General features: G+C 53.5%; 5 protein-coding genes across 5 annotated transcripts; 2 read left to right on the top strand and 3 right to left on the bottom strand.

Annotated features, from left to right (window-relative positions):
• Positions 1-97: 97 nt before the first annotated feature.
• Positions 98-1,235, top strand: CPAR01_09182 (uncharacterized protein; the record flags this gene model as incomplete). The annotated part of the gene is made up of 3 exons (XM_060493447.1): positions 98-230; positions 305-1,003; positions 1,060-1,235. 3 exons carry the CDS (start codon positions 98-100, stop codon positions 1,233-1,235), a joined length of 1,008 nt encoding a protein of 335 aa, XP_060347577.1.
• A 1,533-nt stretch (positions 1,236-2,768) lies between these two features.
• Positions 2,769-6,691, bottom strand: CPAR01_09181 (RasGEF domain-containing protein; the record flags this gene model as incomplete). The annotated part of the gene is made up of 5 exons (XM_060493446.1): positions 2,769-2,796; positions 2,870-3,140; positions 3,199-3,415; positions 3,469-5,769; positions 5,840-6,691. The coding sequence occupies 5 exons, from the start codon at positions 6,689-6,691 to the stop codon at positions 2,769-2,771; spliced, it is 3,669 nt and encodes a 1,222-aa protein (XP_060347576.1).
• A 418-nt stretch (positions 6,692-7,109) lies between these two features.
• Positions 7,110-7,265, bottom strand: CPAR01_09180 (uncharacterized protein; the record flags this gene model as incomplete). The annotated part of the gene is made up of 1 exon (XM_060493445.1): positions 7,110-7,265. The coding sequence occupies one exon, from the start codon at positions 7,263-7,265 to the stop codon at positions 7,110-7,112; it is 156 nt and encodes a 51-aa protein (XP_060347575.1).
• A 1,133-nt stretch (positions 7,266-8,398) lies between these two features.
• CPAR01_09179 (uncharacterized protein) lies at positions 8,399-9,952 on the top strand (the record flags this gene model as incomplete). Its single annotated transcript, XM_060493444.1, has 3 exons — positions 8,399-8,452; positions 9,104-9,478; positions 9,887-9,952. The coding sequence occupies 3 exons, from the start codon at positions 8,399-8,401 to the stop codon at positions 9,950-9,952; spliced, it is 495 nt and encodes a 164-aa protein (XP_060347574.1).
• Positions 9,953-12,825: 2,873 nt separating this feature from the next.
• On the bottom strand, positions 12,826-13,371 carry CPAR01_09178 (uncharacterized protein; the record flags this gene model as incomplete). The annotated part of the gene is made up of 1 exon (XM_060493443.1): positions 12,826-13,371. The coding sequence occupies one exon, from the start codon at positions 13,369-13,371 to the stop codon at positions 12,826-12,828; it is 546 nt and encodes a 181-aa protein (XP_060347573.1).
• Positions 13,372-17,893: the final 4,522 nt, after the last annotated feature.

The following is a 17,893-nucleotide window of genomic DNA, read 5'->3' as shown; positions in this document are numbered from 1 at the left end:
ATAGTCTCCAGACCACTGAGGACTACATCTTCAAGCAATTGCGCAAACTACAAATCACAAAGACTTTCACGTCAACACAGAGTACCCACCGATCAATATGGAGACAATCAACAACATCGCGGGCGCGGCGAGCAAGGCCATCTGGGGAACGAACGAAGCTAACCAAGAGCCTGTCTCTGGTGTCAAGGGCAACACTAGCCAGGGTGAACCGTATGACGCTGGCAACATCGGTATGTTATCACCATGGAGAGCTTGAAGCTCTAGAGCCTGGTTTCATATATCTCCAATACTTACTTCCAAGCAGAAGACCCCTTGAACAAGGAGAAGAAGGCCGACGTGGCTGATGCCCACACCTCTGAGCCGGCGACTGGGTCAACAGCAACCACAACCACTGGCTTGTCTACTACCACTGCCCCTATCACAAGCACCCCGTCGGCTGGCACGACTGGTACGACTGGAACGACTGGTACCGAGACTGGAAACGAGCACAGCTTGGCCGATAGGTCGCGTGCTACCGAGGAATCCACGACGCACAAGACGACAGAGGAGCTGTCCCCAAAGCACAAGGAAGAGATCGGCAAGCCTGAGCTCAAGCACACATCACCCGACGATGTCCCCTCGGCCGACAGCGCCGCAGGGAAGACGGAGACGCGCGCTCCCAGTGACCCGGCCACCGATCCGGCGCCCAAGGGACAAGATGTCAACAACAGTGCGTCCGGCCCGACTGCTGGCGGTGACAAGCTTGACGGCCCAGGCCCGAGACCCCTGGAAGCCGTCGCCAAGGAGCGCGGGGGTGATGCTGGCAATGTCAAGGGATCCTCGAAGGGTGGTCTCATCGGAGGTGAGGAGTCCAAGACGGACACCGAAGGCAAGAAGGAGGAGGATCCTAATGCCAGCCACGGCGAGGAGGGTACGGGCGAGAAGCTCGTAAAGGCTACAGGATTGGCTGCTGATGGCGGCGATTTTGATGCGACGAGGCCTGGCGCCGGTCGCGAGGCAGACCGTAAGTTTAGATCTATTGATCAAAGGTGGTCACAGTGTCAACTAACAGTTTGTCAGGCCTCCTGGATGAGAAGGATCCCGCCCATGCGGCAGCCAAGGCGTCTGCAAAGTCCGGCGCCGACAAAACCAGTGATAAGACGAGCGAATCTCACAGCTCCAGTACCGGCACTGGCACGGAGAAGGAGAAGGAAAGTCTCAAGGATAAGATCAAGGCCAAGCTTCACCGTCACTAGGAGATGGATGTGGCGACTTCTTTTTAATCATGTCCATTTTGTATCACCAACGATTTTTAGCACCAGCGCCGGAACACGATCATGACGGCTGTTTAATGACTTGCAGTACCGAACGATAAAGTTAATGAAATGACCGTAAAACAGCCATTCTGTGTGAATGAGAGAAACCTTACTGCTCAATTTGATATTAAAGCCATGCTGTCCCAACCGGTAATCTAGAGGTGGACAGGCATCTCCTCAGAGAATCTGTTGCACGTACAGAGGCCAGACAAGCCTTTGCATGCTTCTCACGGCTCTCATCATGCCTGATTCCTGGCCTCCCACACTGTTGTTCCTTCAGCTTCCCCACAAATACACCCGACACTAAAAGTATTACTCTCATGACATTAGTGAACGCCAATATTGACATCATCAAAGAAGGCTTGCTCTAATAAGGCGCATTGCATGGTTACGCAGTTCAAGAGCACGTATGATTATGGCACGCCGACAGATTGAAGATGGATCTCGATAAACGATTCTCAGAGTCTTATCTGATTGATATTATAGAAAAATGTCACGACCCAATAAGAGGTTTGATGGGCAAACCGGCCGTCTGGCTCGAGTTCTACGCCCAATTCCCACATCTGCTTACATCTCATGATGCCAGTGAAGTATTTTCCAGCTCGACACATCTCGTCCCAGAAAACCGTATACAAAGATTACTCTCACGTTCACGCTTCACCAGACGCCGTCTGAGCTTTTTTTTTTTTTCTTTTCTTCTTCTTCTTCATTTTTCCGGGGGGGGGGGGGTTTTTTTTTTTTTTGTTTGTTTTTTTTTCCACATTTTGTTTTTTTTTTTTTTTTTTTTTTTTTTTTCGGGTTCTCTTTTTTTTTTTTTTTTTTTTTTCTCTTTTTTTTTTTTCCGGGTGGGGGGGGGTTTTTTTTTTTTGGATTGGCTTTCATTCCCAAATGTCAGTTTCCTTCATGTCGTTCATTTTTCCTGCCGGCTCGCGTACATGTTGACCATGTTCGAGTCAAGTCGTGCTTTTCCAACAGCGTCCTTGTTATGGTATTGACGGGAACCCGTCGACCAAAATGCAGAAGCAGTGGGCTTCTTAAACCCACGTCGTTATATTGTTCAATCTCAACATATCAGTCGATCCCTTCTGGATAAGGAGCAGCCGACCTCATCCCTCCTCTTCTGCATGGAACACATGTCTCCATTCGGCACTATGCCGTCGAAGGTATCATCCAACGGCTACAGGGCCACTATGGCGACTTTAGTCCTCTGCGCTCACATGGTGACGAAGCTCTGAATCTGAGATCAGGGCCACCTCATCCGTAGTTGGCACCTAAACCAAGCTCTGATATTTTGTCACCATGGCGGACCGCCTCGAAGTGCTCGGGCTCATGGTGTTGATGAACACCTGATGCGCCTCGAGTATTCCCTCGACGCGTGGAACGTCCAAATCTGTCGAAGGCCTCTGCTCATGCCGGAACTGCCAGCATGAATGAGGCACGATAGGATGCTCTCTCCGTTCCAGTAATCGCCGATCATAGGAAGCCAGATTCAGCAAGAACTCTGTTTCAGAATTAGTAAAGGTGAATCAGTATCTCCGATCGGAGAATTTGGCTAGAAATCCAGTCCTACATACCTCACGATCTTTTCATCTTCGCGCTCGCGTGGTTCTACTTGCAAGCTCTTGTCGTACATCTCATGCACGTCTCCGGCAGCTTGCATATTACTTATTATGTAATCTTGCAGCTCTGGGACAGGCTGCAGTGAGTAGCCAACAGCTTGGTACTGTTGGATGTCACGGATCACTTCCGCCGTCTTTGCCCGCTTGGCAAAGTTGATAAGATTCGTCTTCTTAATAATGGACGGAATTCCGTCCTCAATGAATGTCAAGTCGGTAAGGTATACACCTGCAAGGACATGAGTGTTAGCACCGACTTTAAGGCTTCTTTTATAAGTATTACGCACCGAAGAAGGGAATGCAAGGCGGGTTGGCCACGTGCAAAGCCTCTCTGTACTCTCCAAAGTTCTTTGTGCTGGCCATGAGCTTTCTCATGGTTTCCAAGACACCCTGAGTTCTTTGTGGTACTTGATCCCAAGTTCTCTTCAAGCGAGCGATAGGCGCTGTTCCGAGAGCTGAGATGATTGAGGTCAGTGTGGAAAAGTTGTTGAGACTACGGCATTTCTATGGACTGTTAGCTTCAGAGTCATTTCATGGTAGTAGATTCTACCACTCACATCTGCGACAGAAACAAAGTGCTTGATCACAATCACACGCTTCTTCACATCCATCTGCGCCAAGATCATCTCCGCCACCCAATTGGTCATTTGGTTGGAGTGCAGAATGAGAGCCTTGACGTTGGGAGCCGGTTCTGGCTCTCCCTCGCCAACCTTCTTTTGCCATGTCTTGTTGAGACACTCTGTAGGCTTAATCTTTCCATAGAGCCTTGACTCAATTATGGTGAGCTGGCGAGCAAACTCTGTGACATCGATATCCAAGAACTTGAGCTTCTTCATGTTCTTAGGCATAATGGGTGATGGCGTGTTTTGGTTGAGCGTCTGTACCATCCGACGAGCTCCAGCTTGTTGACCACTGAGCCGTTGATCCAGGACCGCCATTAGTGGTGCAGAGCCTGGTGTCTCTGTAGACTTGACGGTATCCCTAGCAAAGGTGTAAACATCTCGAATGAGCTGCTTTGATTCCTCATTGTGCTCTTCCATCCAGAAGTTATCGAACCAACTCTTCAGAATGTTGACGACCCGGAAGCGAATGAGTTTCTGTTTCCTGTCTCGCCAGGCCTCGAAGTCCGATTGAGAGAGACCCTCTGGTGGTTGGATGCCGAAGCGATTCACGATCAGTTTGAAAAGATCTTGAGCTGTCGTGAAGGACCTGTATGTAAGCAGGAACGTGTTGTTGAAGTTCGAGTCAAGCTTATCATGTCGTGTCAGTTGCTCCACGAGTGCCTCCAAAGTACCACCCTTAACGATGGGCGGTGTCAGCTTGTTGTCCCAGGCAAGATCTGGCTCATGGTCCAGCTTGAGGAACTCCGGCGTGTCATCGACAGGAGGCATGTTGCTCTGAGGGTTGGGGTCGTCACCCAAAATTTTCTTAACCTTTGAGTAGTCGCCTCCTCGGAAGTTGCCAGTGCTCTCGCCCTCGGTGAAGGATTGTGAAGTGATCATTGGGGGTCGCGATGCTGCGGGAGTCGTTCGCGATTCCGTGCGCTGATGGGGTCTGTCGTACGGAGTGGTCTCTCCCCGGCGGAGTTGTTCACGCTGCATCACGTCTTCCCTCTGTTTCGAGTCGACTTGTTGCTGCATGTTAATTTGCACTTGTTCAGACAACAGCTGCAAAGAAAAGCCGATGTGCGAGGAATTCGTCTCGAGGGCCTTCGCACATTGTCGGACATAGTCTAGTCGGTTCTCGAGAGCCTCGCCTCGAACCTCGGCCCATTCGTCGGCCAGGGGCCCGGCCACGGCCTGGCAACCTAGCAGCAGGTCTGACATGTTGTCGTATAGGCTCTGCTTGTTGGCGGCGAAGTCTGCCAACTGGGGCGTTTGGAAACTGTCGCCCAGGGTTGAAAGGTCGATAGACTCGATGAGTGCAATCCATGGCTTGAACGTCTCCAAGACCTTGCCTCCCGCCAAACAAACGTTGTTTCCGATGACTTCGTGCTTGAAAGGTGAAGTGATCTTGTCCGCCACAACCAAATTCTTGTCCAGTTCTCTTATGCTGAAAACAAGCATGCGCTTGAGCTCGTCTAGCCTCTCGAGCTGCTTGCCGTCTAGAATTGCCGTGGGCTCGACCACACCCTCTTCATCTTCCAGGAAATTCGCTGTGATAGGATCGCGGGTGCCCAGTCCGTTGTTCTGCCAGCTGCCGCCAGTAGAACTTCCGATGACAAATCCGGGGAACAGGCGCGGGATCTCCTCTCCACGTTGCTGACGGGCAATTTCGACATAACTGAAAACGCCGAGTAGCACTCCATCGGCTTCTTGGAGACACTTCTGTACAGATTCGGCATTGGGCCAGTCAGCAGCAGCAATGTGAGATGAGATTACGAGCTTCGAGAATTTTGACATCATGTCTCTGAAATGGGGATAAAGAGCCTTGTTCGTGGAAATAATGGAAGGCTGGCCAGAGTGGTTATCGGTCGTGCCAGATCCAGCAGCTAGAAGTAGTCTCAGGTGGTCTGAGATATCTTCTGCGCGCGCAACATATTCGGAACGGTTGCCACTCGTAATGGCATCGCGATAACGGTCAACGGCTCGGCGCATGTTGGAAACCAGGCGAGTCCAGGTCAGCGGCGGCGCTGAGCCGTCGTCGAAAAAGGAACGAGGCACGGTGCTGGTTGGCGGCGTATTGTAAGAAGTGCTGGTGAACGAGGTCGCTGATGCAATCATTGGGATTGCGTTGGGTGCCAAGTTTGGGTTCAGGTATGCGCCGTCCTTCTGCCGGGTAACAGGTGCGGTACCGTTAATGGAGTCCATCGAAGTGGAGGGTGAGAGCATCTCGCTACGAGACCGACGATTACGAGGCTATCATGCACATACACTGGTCAGCAAAAGCAACCCACGGCGGTGCGAGCTTTGCGGCACGAGCTCTTACCAAAGATCCACGAGATGCGAGCATCAAAGACTCTCCCTCCAACTCGGATGCGGAGTTTGCTTCGGAGTCTTCGTCCTCATCTTGTGTCAGGCCCCTAGCCATCATCTCTGGGGGTGGCCGTGTCTTCTCAGGGACATTGACGTTTATCCGGTTACGGGGCCCTGTCTCATTGGTAGATACTGGAGACTCCAAAGGCAATTCCATGCTCCGATCGCCCGTCATCATATTGTAGTAGAATAGGCGCCCATCTGGGGTTGCTTGCGGGATCCAAAAGTCGGCCCGTGATTTGTCACCGAGATCCGTACCCTCGAGAGGGAGGCCGCTGGCGTCGTCCAGTTCCGACTCGTCATCTTCTTCCAGCTGCTCGTCGTAGACCTCCTGACTGTCCTCCTCATCGTCGACATGATCAAGATCGCCATTCTGGTCATGCTCGGGAATTTCGTCGGGACTCGTAACGATTTGACAGTAGTTACTCGGGAACCAACCGCGCACACCGTTGATAACGCCGTCCCACCATCCGCTTTCCAGCTGTGTTATAACCTGAATAACGTCTCCTTCGTGGAAACTGAGACTCGTGCGGTCGTCGGCCTCGTAATCGTACAGAGCGCGGACGTACATGGTACCGGGCGGGGCAGTGCCCGCAATACCGTTCATTATGGACGAGGAGGAAGTAATGGCCTGTGAATAGGGTGAGAAGGCTTGGCCGACGCTGGAAGGGTCCAACGCCGGTTGGGAAGGGTAGTAGTTGGTAGCGTCGTGATTGAGGTTTTCGCGCGAAGGCTTTTTGCGGGAATTGTAGTTGTTGTTCTGACCCTGGAATAGTGCCGGCACTGCGGTCTGTGTCATCAGCATGATGAGGCGGTCGCGCTGATAACCCAAGGAGGGGAAAAGGGTCAAGTCATGATCCGGGCACGTCTACGCTGTTGTTGCTTGGACCTGTATCGGCGGCGAGGGTCGGCGAGGAGATGGGTTGAATCGTCAATCGTAAAAAGTCGTGAAGAAGAAAGCAGAAGAAGGCGTAGTCAGATGGGAGAGAAGCGACGAGTTGTTGAGTTGCAGAAACCCACAATCCAGGAGTCGCAGGTTTGGAGCCGGGGGGTAAAGTTGCGGGGGGCGACGTTCGTCTCGTCTGGCAACAGGCGCAGCCGTGTGTCGACGAGGTCGGTGGTTCTCTGGCGCAGGCGCTGACTGACAGTGAACAGTTGGCTACTGGGTCGGTTGTCGCGTTGAAGAATTGGAAAATCGAGGGAGCGGTCGCGACTCGCAGAGCTCACTGGTGGGATGAGATGAGAGAAAGCAGTGGGCGGGTAGAGATGTGTGGGATGCGAGCGACGATTCGCCGGATATTTTTCTCGCGTCGTCGTGTGCGCTGATGCTGCTGGACAGTCGGGAGGGGAGGGGGGACTCGGGAGGGGAGAGGGGGCATGGAGAGGAGGATCGCCTGATGAGGGAAGGCCCCCGAAGGACCAATGTCGCCTAGGGGATCTCTCGGCGGGTGTATCAGACCGTCTCTGTAAATGCCTCTCCTCTCGCTTTGTCCCTTTTCAGGGTCGGCCTCTAGCGGGTGGGCGACCAGTATCGAATCTTTTGCAACCGTCACGGTGACCGTTGGAGGGGTATCCAATGTATATCAAGACAACTTTGAACAAGGTATGGTGAGTAGGTGCCTATCGTCTTCGTCCTCGTCGTCGTTTTCGTGGTGGTTGTCAATGGTTATGGGCCGTGTGGGCGGGCTGCAGAGTCGAGGGGATGCGACTGGGAACAATGGTAGCACGGGGGGACCACAGTAGAGTAGCTACTTGGGCGCGATAGGTGAATGTATGGAGTATACTTCTAGACGCTGGACGAATTGGCGATCACAAAGGCGCGAAGAGGTCACTTTAGAGGATGGGCGAAGGATGCCGGCGGTACCTCGATGGCGGAAGCTTAACAGTCTGTGGGTGGTCAATGGCCGGGACGGGACTGAAGGATTGCAATAAGGGGAGGAGGCACACGCCGCACGAGGCACGGGGGGACGGAATGGGGACCTCCTCCCTCAGGCCCGGTGCAACTGGTGGTCCCTTACTACATACTAAGGTACTGTGGTTGGTCCTGTGTAGGTACGCTAAAGTTGCAAATTAGGTAAGCTGTCTGGGTTCCTCCCGTCTTGTCTCCTTCCCTCGTGCTTTTTCCAGGATTCTGCTTGCCCGTCTCGTTGGAGCGCGGGTCTTTGAGCGCTCTTCTCCCTCCTCCATTGGCCAAATCCTCAGCAGTCCATCCCCCTCCCCTGGGAGGAAACACAACGTGAGGAAGTGAAGGACCGGGACAGTAGGTATGGGTTGAGGCACAGCAGGGGATTTGTCTGTATTGGAAAGTACGAGGTATTCGTAGCGTGCGACAGTGATCAAATAGGCAAGGAGGGCACTTTGGTCAATTTCCAGCCTGAATCTGAGCCGTGAATGGGCTGCAGGCGGCCCCCTCCGGCTAAGATATTGAACATCTGTCTATCTACTACGTAGGTATCCAAAATCATGTCTTGAACGAGCAAGGCCGAGTCTGACTTGGCTTGGGTCCCTGACAATGACAATCAATTGCTTGAGCCTTGACCCAAGGTACGGACAGATTGAGTCTCCTGTAAGTACTCCGAACAAAGTATAGCTATCATACCTTCATCCGTCTGCAAGTTTGCGGCTTTGCCCTCGAACCTGAGAATCCCCCGTCAGTCGGAACAACGAGACACCTATTTCACAAGACAGACGGGACGGAACGCTGACACTCAGAACGCAAACAACGATACCTTATCCATCATTTACCACGAGGCAGCCCAAAACACTTTACCTTGCAGCTTTAAGTAACCTATTACCTGCCTTCCTTATATGAGAAAGGAGAGAGAACGCCGGACGGAACAGCAGCCAGGAAATGGGCCTCAGGAAGGAATCAAGGACACTGTGCGGTTGGCAGGAGAGAGGAAGTGCAGGGGCCACCATACACCGGTGTGGAGCCCGGGCACGAGCTTGACCGACCAAGAAGGAAGGAAGTGCAGGACTACCGGGTAAGGTAGGGTACGGAGTACCTTAACCCACCTCATCCAAAGGCAGGTGGACCCCGCCGACTGTTCAAATTTCACCTCGTTTTCCATTTGAACCATCCACGGACGGATCTTCACTACCACCCTTTCCCGCCGCACTGTGCTCCGTTGACGCGCGACGTTTCCAGGACGACAGATCACCATGAATCCTCCTTATCCGGGTCCTTGCCCGTTTCCGCACTGTGCTACGTCCAAAGAGGCGTGGAGGGCTGGATGATGCCAACGCCGTCACTTCCTACCACAAGGTAACGAAATGGGAACGTTGTCTACGCCGTGATACTCACCTAAACTCACCCAAAGATAGTAAAAGGCATCCGCAAGTCTTCGTCCTTGCTGGCCACCCTGCTGCCCTGGGAGTCGAGCGCAAGAATGCGCCAGGAACAGGTCAGGTTCAGGCACATCGTCTCGACGTATCCCATCCCATCCCAACCCGACTTCCTGGCCGCAACTCCAATTTTGCCCGCACTTGTTCTTCGTCTGAAGACGAAGAAGGCGGCCCTGCGTTCACCACCGCCTTGATGTATCCCTCCACGCCTGCCGACGGCTCGTCGACTATCCTTTTCCGACCGGGTGTAAGACGATGCCGCTGCACTCCGGCAAAGTATAAAGCGGTCTACCATCATTCGTACTCTCGCCCATGCCTTGTCCGGTCACGACGGCCCGGCTAATGCCACCGGGTATTGAGAGGAGGGGCATAGACATCGCATTTGACCTTCGCCGCCGGAATGCAGTCGCTCATGACAACGGCGCCGTGAGCGTGATCCCCTCTGGCCTTCTTGATGCGCCGCGCCGTGTCCGCGAGAATCAGCCGGTTTGCCTGTCGATTCGGCCACGACACACCATGCGCCGATGATAGGCAGTCGCCGAAGCCTGGGACACTTCTACGCCTGACCATCTTCTTTCATGACAAAGGCGAGAGACTCGGTAGCATCAACGCCATGCGTTCATTCGGTTGGGCAAGACCACTATGCTTCTGTTAGATATTGTTGCTCCGTTGTCATAAGGTAGTGAATGAGGATCGGTACGTTGCCTTACACCCAGGTTAGAGGCAGGCGGGTTTTCATTCCACTGTCGAAATCGTCGACAGTTGGGATGGCGCCATCTCGCACCCTCGTGGTGTGTCTTGTCTGAGAAAGGTTACAGAATCGCTCCCGAGGGTATCGCTACCTATGAAGTCGAACGAACGAGCGCTTGATCCACGAACGCGTGGATGGGTGACGGTGCGGGGCGTTCCGTGAGGGGCACTGACGCTTTGTTGTAAAGAAAAGAAGGGAAAAAAAGGGGTCGCAATCCTTTTCTCAGAAAGCCCCTCCTGTGTTGCAGATCGGGACGATATCAGATGTTCTCATGAGATTCCATTGCGACGATGGGCTCGGAACGAGACATACGGTAGGTAACGGGGGTGTCCAATACAGACACAGCGCGCCACTACCAGCGAAAGAGGCAACCTACCATTTTCTATCCGTAGTGCTTTTTTTTCTTCCTTCCGCAAAAGTATTGCGAATCAGAGAGGTGCGGTTTCAGGTCGTGATTCGTTCATGTTCCGGGGCCTTGGGGCGGCCGGCGATGACACTGACACGCTGATCCCACCTCACATCAGTCTACCTCCGACTCTGCGTGAGTACCTACGTATGTATGACTGTGACTATGCAGAAGTGCGTGCCGCGATCAAGGCGCCCGACGGCAACGCCCTAGCAGGAAAATCCAGTCAGGCACCTCAATGATCGTCAGGGGTTTAGCTGCCCGTCGCCTTCAGCCTCCCGCCACCACAAGTCTTGTTGATCTGCGAGATGTTCGTTCTCTGTCAATGGTGCATTGGTGACATTTTTGCGATTCGAACCACATGGTTAGATCGATACAAAGTACAAAGCCACGACGAGTACCTACCATTAAGAAAGTGCTGGCTGGCTGGCCAGCCTGCCTAGCCAGCATTCCCCTCCGCGCAACGATATGTTCTCTTTTCTCCTGGCCCGCCACACTTACAGCTTCCAGGGACCAGCACCGAGACCGCTGTGTTTGCTCGCCTTACTTTTTCAATCGCCTCACGGAGTCACAGTCTTTCAGAAACCACACTACGGATACACTAGAAAAGAAGCCCAAAGAGGTTACCCGGGAACGGCGGATGCCGGGAAGAAGCCACCTCAGGCCTTCAGTAGTACCTACTGTGTAAGTACTGACACAACTACGTAGTAGTAGTAATACACAACGAAGGGCAGTCCCGCCCGGAAGTTCTGAAGGCAACCCTTGAGCATGCTCTTAATTAGACAGGCCCACCACACCACACCTCCCTCCTCCACCGCGACCGTTCCAGCAACGCATCCTGGCACAAACGCGGAGCGCAAACAGGCACGCCTGACGCCGCACTGCCAACGGGGAACCGGCTGGCCGGAACCCGTGCCGCGGCGCGAGGTGGGCTCTGACTGCCTCCGTGCCCAGGCGTGGAGGCGCGCTCCATTTTAGCTGTTCCTAGTGCCCCGCTATCCTGAAGGGTTTCTGAACTTTCTCTCTTTCTCTCTCTCTCTCTCTCTCTTTTTTTTTTTTTTTTTTTCTCGTTCTGAACTTTCCATCCCTCCATACGGACAGATTCTTTGGAACCACAATCGTCTTTGCCATATTCTCGTCTTTGGTCAGGGGTCAAGGAGCGATAAAGGAGAGACTGCAAGGTACCTACTTTATGTGGCATGAGAGACGTGCGTCGGAAATTCCCTACGAGCGTCTACTCCATGGCCATCATCGTTGACGGTTCGCTACAACGGGCAACGCCTTACCAACATCAGATGAAAGCCTGTACTCCGTAGGCCGATAGCATACGGCTTATCGTTGCAACGTCAATGGAGGGGTAAATCAACGACAGGTTCCCAAGTCGGCCGTTCCGGTCATGTATTTTGCTCTGGCTTGGCAGGCCTTGCCCTATGCCGAAGATTCAAATGAAGGGCACCGAAAGCCCGGGTTGGATTGGGTCCTGGGCTCCTGGCGACATCTTCTCCTCCCGGCTTCCTTTCGTTGGCCTGGACCACTTCTGATTCTGGATCCTCTTCCGGCGTCCGCTCGTAGGGTTAATAAATTGCCAACCTGCCAGGTAGATGGCGGGGGCATGGCTTGCCCTTGGGTTAAGTTGGATTCGAAGGGCCCATATATCACAAGAGAGGGACTATTGCAGGTGGTAAATGGAGTGCCGGACTGGGGTGCATGTTAGCCCCGTCGCGTGGCGGCCGGAGACGGAGCTGGATCATGGAGGAGAACTCTGAGCTTGAAGTTGTATGCCCGCGATTTTGAGTAAGGTAAGGTAAGTACGGTGTGCAGTACTCCCTCAAGGTATCGGGTTCCTAGATTCCCAAGGCGCATATCCGTGGTAGACACGTCAATGCGTTGGGGGAAAATGGCTTTGTCGGTGAGGCCCATTGCTTCTAGATTTGTCTCTTGTGCCAGCAGCACGTCTCTCAAGGCTTATCTGGCATGCACCTGCGCCGACTTCGCGAAGCCTTGCGGCATCAGAGGCGAAATCGTCAATATGAAGCGGGTGTCGTGAGCGTAAAAGACAATAGAAGAGGGGATGTCCACTTTCTTGCTGCGACCCAGCAGTCGAAGCGCAAGAGTTGTTAGTTTGCTCTCCACCGATATGTCAGGACTTGCCCTTTCGGATCTCTGACCCTTGAAATTGAGTTTCTGTCCGCCATTTCGTGTACCCACTCCGACATTTCGTCGTTCGAGACCGACAAGGTGAGAGACGCGCCTACAAGGACTCACCGCATCGTTGGTGCTTGAAAAGCGATGTGATGCCCCTCCAGAGCCCAGGGTTTTGTACATGCTCGATAGGAACCTGGTTGATTTTGCGCTTTTGTCCCTGCCGTTCGAGGGCCCCGGAAGCGCCAGTTCACGACATCGACGGGGGGGGGGGGTTGCTTGAGGGCGGTGACGCCTAGGACGGTGAACTGTAAGTGTAAGCGAGCGAGCGATAGGCCTTGCAAGGTCTAGGATGAGAGCACCCGTAGCGCAGCATGATGCGTGATAGCGAATTCTGGGTCATGATCCATGGTTCAGACTTCAGAGAGGGGGAGGGGCGCGGCGGTCGAGACTCGAAGTTCAAGTTGCACGTCTCTGGAGGGGGAGGGACCGGAGGGCGAGGGCAGATTCGTGGCGTCAGGGATGCGAATGAGAAAGCCGAAAAATCAACGAGGCCGATAGGACCAGAGCGGATTCTCTGAGAGTTGTGAGGATATCCATGATCCGTACGGATACCATGTTTGACATATCGTGACATGCAAATAATAATCGCAGTGGAGCGTTGATCGATTGCCCCTAGACTTCGGGCGGCGGGTTGGCGACATGGACAGGTCAGTAAGGAATAGATCCAGAATGACGGGACATTTGCAATGGAAGCATGAGACCCAGTCATAGAAGGCGTGTAGAAAATTGTGTAACTCGCTTGGACAGGATAACGGGATTGAGGAACAATGTGGTACATCCATGAACAAACCCCCCCCCCCCCCCAACCAGGGCCCCAAAGGTTCTACACTACATAGTATGGACCGTTCAGGACCGTAGGCTGGAGGAGAACAGGGAAAGGGGTTTATTTGACGTGTAGCAACATGATGAAATGACTTGGGAGTTGGCACCATTTACAACACGAGAGGTGGAAACTTGTCAAGTTCGAGGGACAACAAAGCGTGTCAGCTTGAGGGAAATGGGACCAGCCTGCGCCGCACTTGAACTTCCAAACTCGCCTGGAAGGTGGCAGCAGGTAGCACTGGCACCAGCCTCAGTCTCTGTCCCTCCATTCAAGTTGTCCTCCGATAGCAAGGTACGAAGTACCTGCAGGGCATGTCTTTCTCAGCGCAACAGGGACTCGGAGGGCCATGATACCGAGGACCTGATTCATTGCCAGGTCCCTGATTGTGCAAGGGATGTGGAAGAGAGTCATAGCAGAGTTGGAAAAATTTTCTCATCCGTATCAGAGAGCGGGAGGCAACCTCAATTTCCGTAGGCGACAAGGCCAAGGGAAAAGAAAGCAAACAGTTGAGTCAGAATGGGAAGCGGAAAAAAATAAGAAAAGAAAAAAAGCGAAAGGGGGGCGGGCAAACGAAAAAGGGATGAGACTCATGAGAGAAAGGAGGGGGAGGGGCTCGAGGACCGAGGGGCACACTTGTGACTGACTACCTAGCCGTACTGACCAAGTGCATCGAGAGTCGAGACAACAACGTCGACATCATCTCGTTTGGCGAAGATCGCGGGAGCGCTTCCGTGGCCCGCGATGGAGCCGTGGGTCGGTTGTCGCCTTTCTCATTCCACTTGTTGATTATGCCCAAATCTAATACTCCGTACGGAATAGTACACAATGGTCTGTGTTGCGCATAGCGGCATGGCTGGTCATGGCCATGCTTCGTATCATTTCAGATCGTCTTGTCGTCTCCTTTTTCGATCTGCTGCCGCCGGCGACCACGACCAGAGCCCTGTCTCTGGAGTTCTCTCTGTCACCATGTCGGTCAACTAATGTAAACAGGGGGATACGACCCGCTTGCCCGGATGCTTGTCGGCGGTCGCAGGTGTACCGTTTGGTAGTCGAGCAAAAAAACAAAGTGTTCCCAAGGATTCCAGGACCCAAGCAGGGCTATTGAGCATCTTGCATCAAAACAAGTCCCGACCGCTTCAGACCTTACTGACCGCCTTTGAGGAATGAAAGAAACGAAGAGGCGGTCGGGCATCTGGCATCCCGAGTGATAGTTAGTAAGTGTGGCTCTCTCTCTCTGTCTCTCTCTCTCATGGCCATGGGCCTTTTTCAAGAGACGACGTGTCTGTGTGTCCGTAGGTCGTGTCTCATCAACGATGATTCAGGCGCATCCCAAATCGAACTACAAAAAATGCGTCCCGCTCTCTCGGCCGGGTACTAAGGTAAGTCGCGGTACGCACGCGGCAGCGGTGCGGGTGCGGGAAGCGGTACGGGTTGACGGGTATCCCAAACGCAAGCCCAGCCCAGCCCAGCCCAGCCCAGCGCAGTGGTTCAGTTTTCTGTCATTCTTGTTTTACTATGCAGTATGCTCTCAACGCGTCTGGTTGCGTTTTGCCTTGATGGTGGTGATTGGTCAATGCAAGTCGAGTAGGCGCGGCGCGTGAACACCGCGTCCTTGAGCCACGTTTGAAATGGTACAAGACCCACACAACCGCCGTGGTCCATAGAATTGGCCGTTTGGCGTTTGCTCATCCAGCCGTGTGCCAGCATCCACCCACTTCAGACGTGCTGTGACATAGAACCGTTTTCCCACCTCCGCGATGCGAACACCAGCAACAGGTGCATGTGAGCTGCAGCCTGAGACCCGCCGCGAGAAGAACGGCGGGTCGGCCTTGGAGTGGGACTCTGGGAGGATGCCTTAGTGCACATATTGGAGCACATCCTCAGCTACTATGTACACTACTCCCTGCTTGTTTCCACAAAGTGCACGTGTATTGGACCGCGTACTTGTCCTCGACCTGCACGAAGGAGGTACACAGGGATACCTCTCCTCACCGCCGTGAGTGACAGGATGGGTCGCCGTCCACGGGAACAAGCATGTATTCCGCCGGCGCGCGTTAGTGCAGCTTGTCGAGACACGTATCATCCGAGTACCGGATGCACCCTGACCGCGCTGATGTACCGTCCGGGGACCGGGAGACGGGGTCTCTGCCCATTGGCTCGAGGTAGGGGATGCCCGGCAAGAACTTGCTGCTAATCCTAGCTTGTCCGTTAGAGCTCCATCCCATCCATCCCATCCCATCCTGTTGGACGGTCTTGCCAGCTGGGTATCCTCGAAACCTTGACCAGCACAACCAGCACTCCACGATCAGCTACCAGCTTCACATGGCGCAGACAGAGCCCTAGGCAAGAATCAATCAGCAGCTGTCCATCCACTTTGCTGTACGGATATTGAGTATTGGTACTTGATATAAACTGAGACTTTACCGCAAGATCGTATCCGTACAATGACAATGACACAAATAGCGACAAAGGAGGAGGGGTTGATGACCAGCCAGGTGGGGGTTTGGTCATACTGATGAGGGGCTCTCTGAGGAGTCGGAGACGCGGGAGGGGACCACAGAATCATTGGATTCTGGAAGCTGTGTAAGGCTTCTTCTCTGGCCAGGCCTTTCGCGACTCGCCCCTTGTTCATGTCCTCCCTTTCGAGTTCCGGAGCCGGGGCGAAATTGCCAACCAAATCGGCGGTCCGGGTTCTAGCGAGGCTAGGCCGGGAGGGGCAGCGAGCTGCTGGGACAGAGGGGAACCCCCAAGTTGTTCGTAACTGCAATTTCTTTTCCACGTCGCCTCTCTTCCAGCCTCGGGTTCTTGCAAGACGGTAATCTGCGAGCCTCTCTCGGTAGACACATGGGCGACGTCAGTACTCGTTAACACCCGCCTTCCTATTAAGCAAGGCATGTTGTTTCGCTTGATCCAGAAGCAAGTATTGATGAACCAGGATAACATGGCCCAGTGTGCAACTGGGAAGCGACTAGTCGCCTGTCAACTGGCCTTGAGCTACAATGTCATGTCGTTGCATGCCTTATTATTAGTAAGGTGAGCGAGCTATGGGACGGGACGAACTGGTGAAGCGGATACCATGCATATCTTGACTTACCTTGCCATTCAGCTGTTCCGCCTTTCCTCTCACACCGCACACCTTTCATCACGCCGTCTTTCCTCTTTTTCCTTCTAGCTGGATGGCCTGAAGTTTCGAGCCTTGAGTTCTCTGGACAGCTCAACGATGATGACCCAACCGGCCACATCATCGTCCCTGGATGCTTCCCGTCATCAAGCCCAGGGCACTTGGGACCAGCACATCAATGCTTGCCTTAGTGTCGCGTACCACTGCCTTGGTCCAGTCCACCCCGAATGGGACCCCCCTAAATAGCCCGGAAGTCCAGCACCGCTTGCCATTAGCCCGTGTGCTGTAGTCGTGTATAGTGCTCTATATGTGCGTTTTCGTAGGTGCTCAACTGAACTGGCTCATCGGCCGACTCTTTGTCATGGGCTCACGCCCCCCTAGACGTCTTGACGCACCCCAGCAAACATCCTTGAAGCGTCCCATAACCCGGCCATCCGCCCTTTGGTTTCCCCTGCCATGTTTCTGTGGGTACTGGACACCGGGGTCGTGGTGTCTGAAAGTGGCTAGTTGTGCTCCGGACGGATCGGGTGCGTGCCAGGCCTTGCAAATCTCGTGCGCTCCATTTCATCGTCCCGCGGGCCAAAATCTGAGCGCTGTAATTTTGGTCGGGATGACAATGGCGGGACGAATAGTCGATACTTTGCGTAATGGTATGGTGCACTGCGTGAGCTCAGGTACCGCCTTCGAACGCCTGTGCTGTTGTTGATGGCTTGATGCCTCTGTGCTCGAGGGCAGGCAAATCCATCGATTCCATCCTCGTGATTGCTAAATGTAGACAGACAGAGCACTAGCGGCCGCGAGAGGAAGCTGTGCCCCCTAGTTTGGCGACAAAATTTTTACTGGCAATCCCTGAATCCTCTACGTGCCATGTTGCGTCGTGTTCGTAAGGGGGCCAGCCGATACGGACAGACAGTGATGACTGGGCCCTGCTCTGTCGAGCGGGATGGGATGGTGAGCGACGGTGTCTGTACGAATAGAGCAGGAATATTATCCCTCTCGAGCTTGAGTGGCTGGTAGTTGCCCCTATCCGTTCGTTTGTCTCTTGACCCCTAAAATTGTCTTGGATGGTGATGATGATGGCGAGCCGCGACACGATCCAGTTAGATTCCTCGCCTCTTGTGCGTCAGACGAGATGAGGGTATTATATGGATACAATGATGCATACCTTCATGGTTCCGAGAAATTTGATGGAAATTGGACGAAGGCAAACTAATTGCGTGGGCTGGATGGATCGTGGAGATGGTTCGGAGTTTTGGCAACTTTGGTACTCGGTCACGAATATGATGCGGCGAGGTTCGATGCTATTCGATTACTTTCAGACTCTCGTCGACTCGTGCTGTGATTGAAATGAGACAT

The sequence above is a fragment of the Colletotrichum paranaense genome, assembly GCF_030867605.1.
Source record: "Colletotrichum paranaense strain IMI 384185 chromosome Unknown Scaffold_7.1, whole genome shotgun sequence".
Classification (NCBI taxonomy): Eukaryota; Fungi; Ascomycota; class Sordariomycetes; order Glomerellales; family Glomerellaceae; genus Colletotrichum; species Colletotrichum paranaense.
The sequence above is the reverse complement of the archived record's forward strand: the minus strand, read 5'-3'. Positions and strand labels throughout refer to the sequence as shown.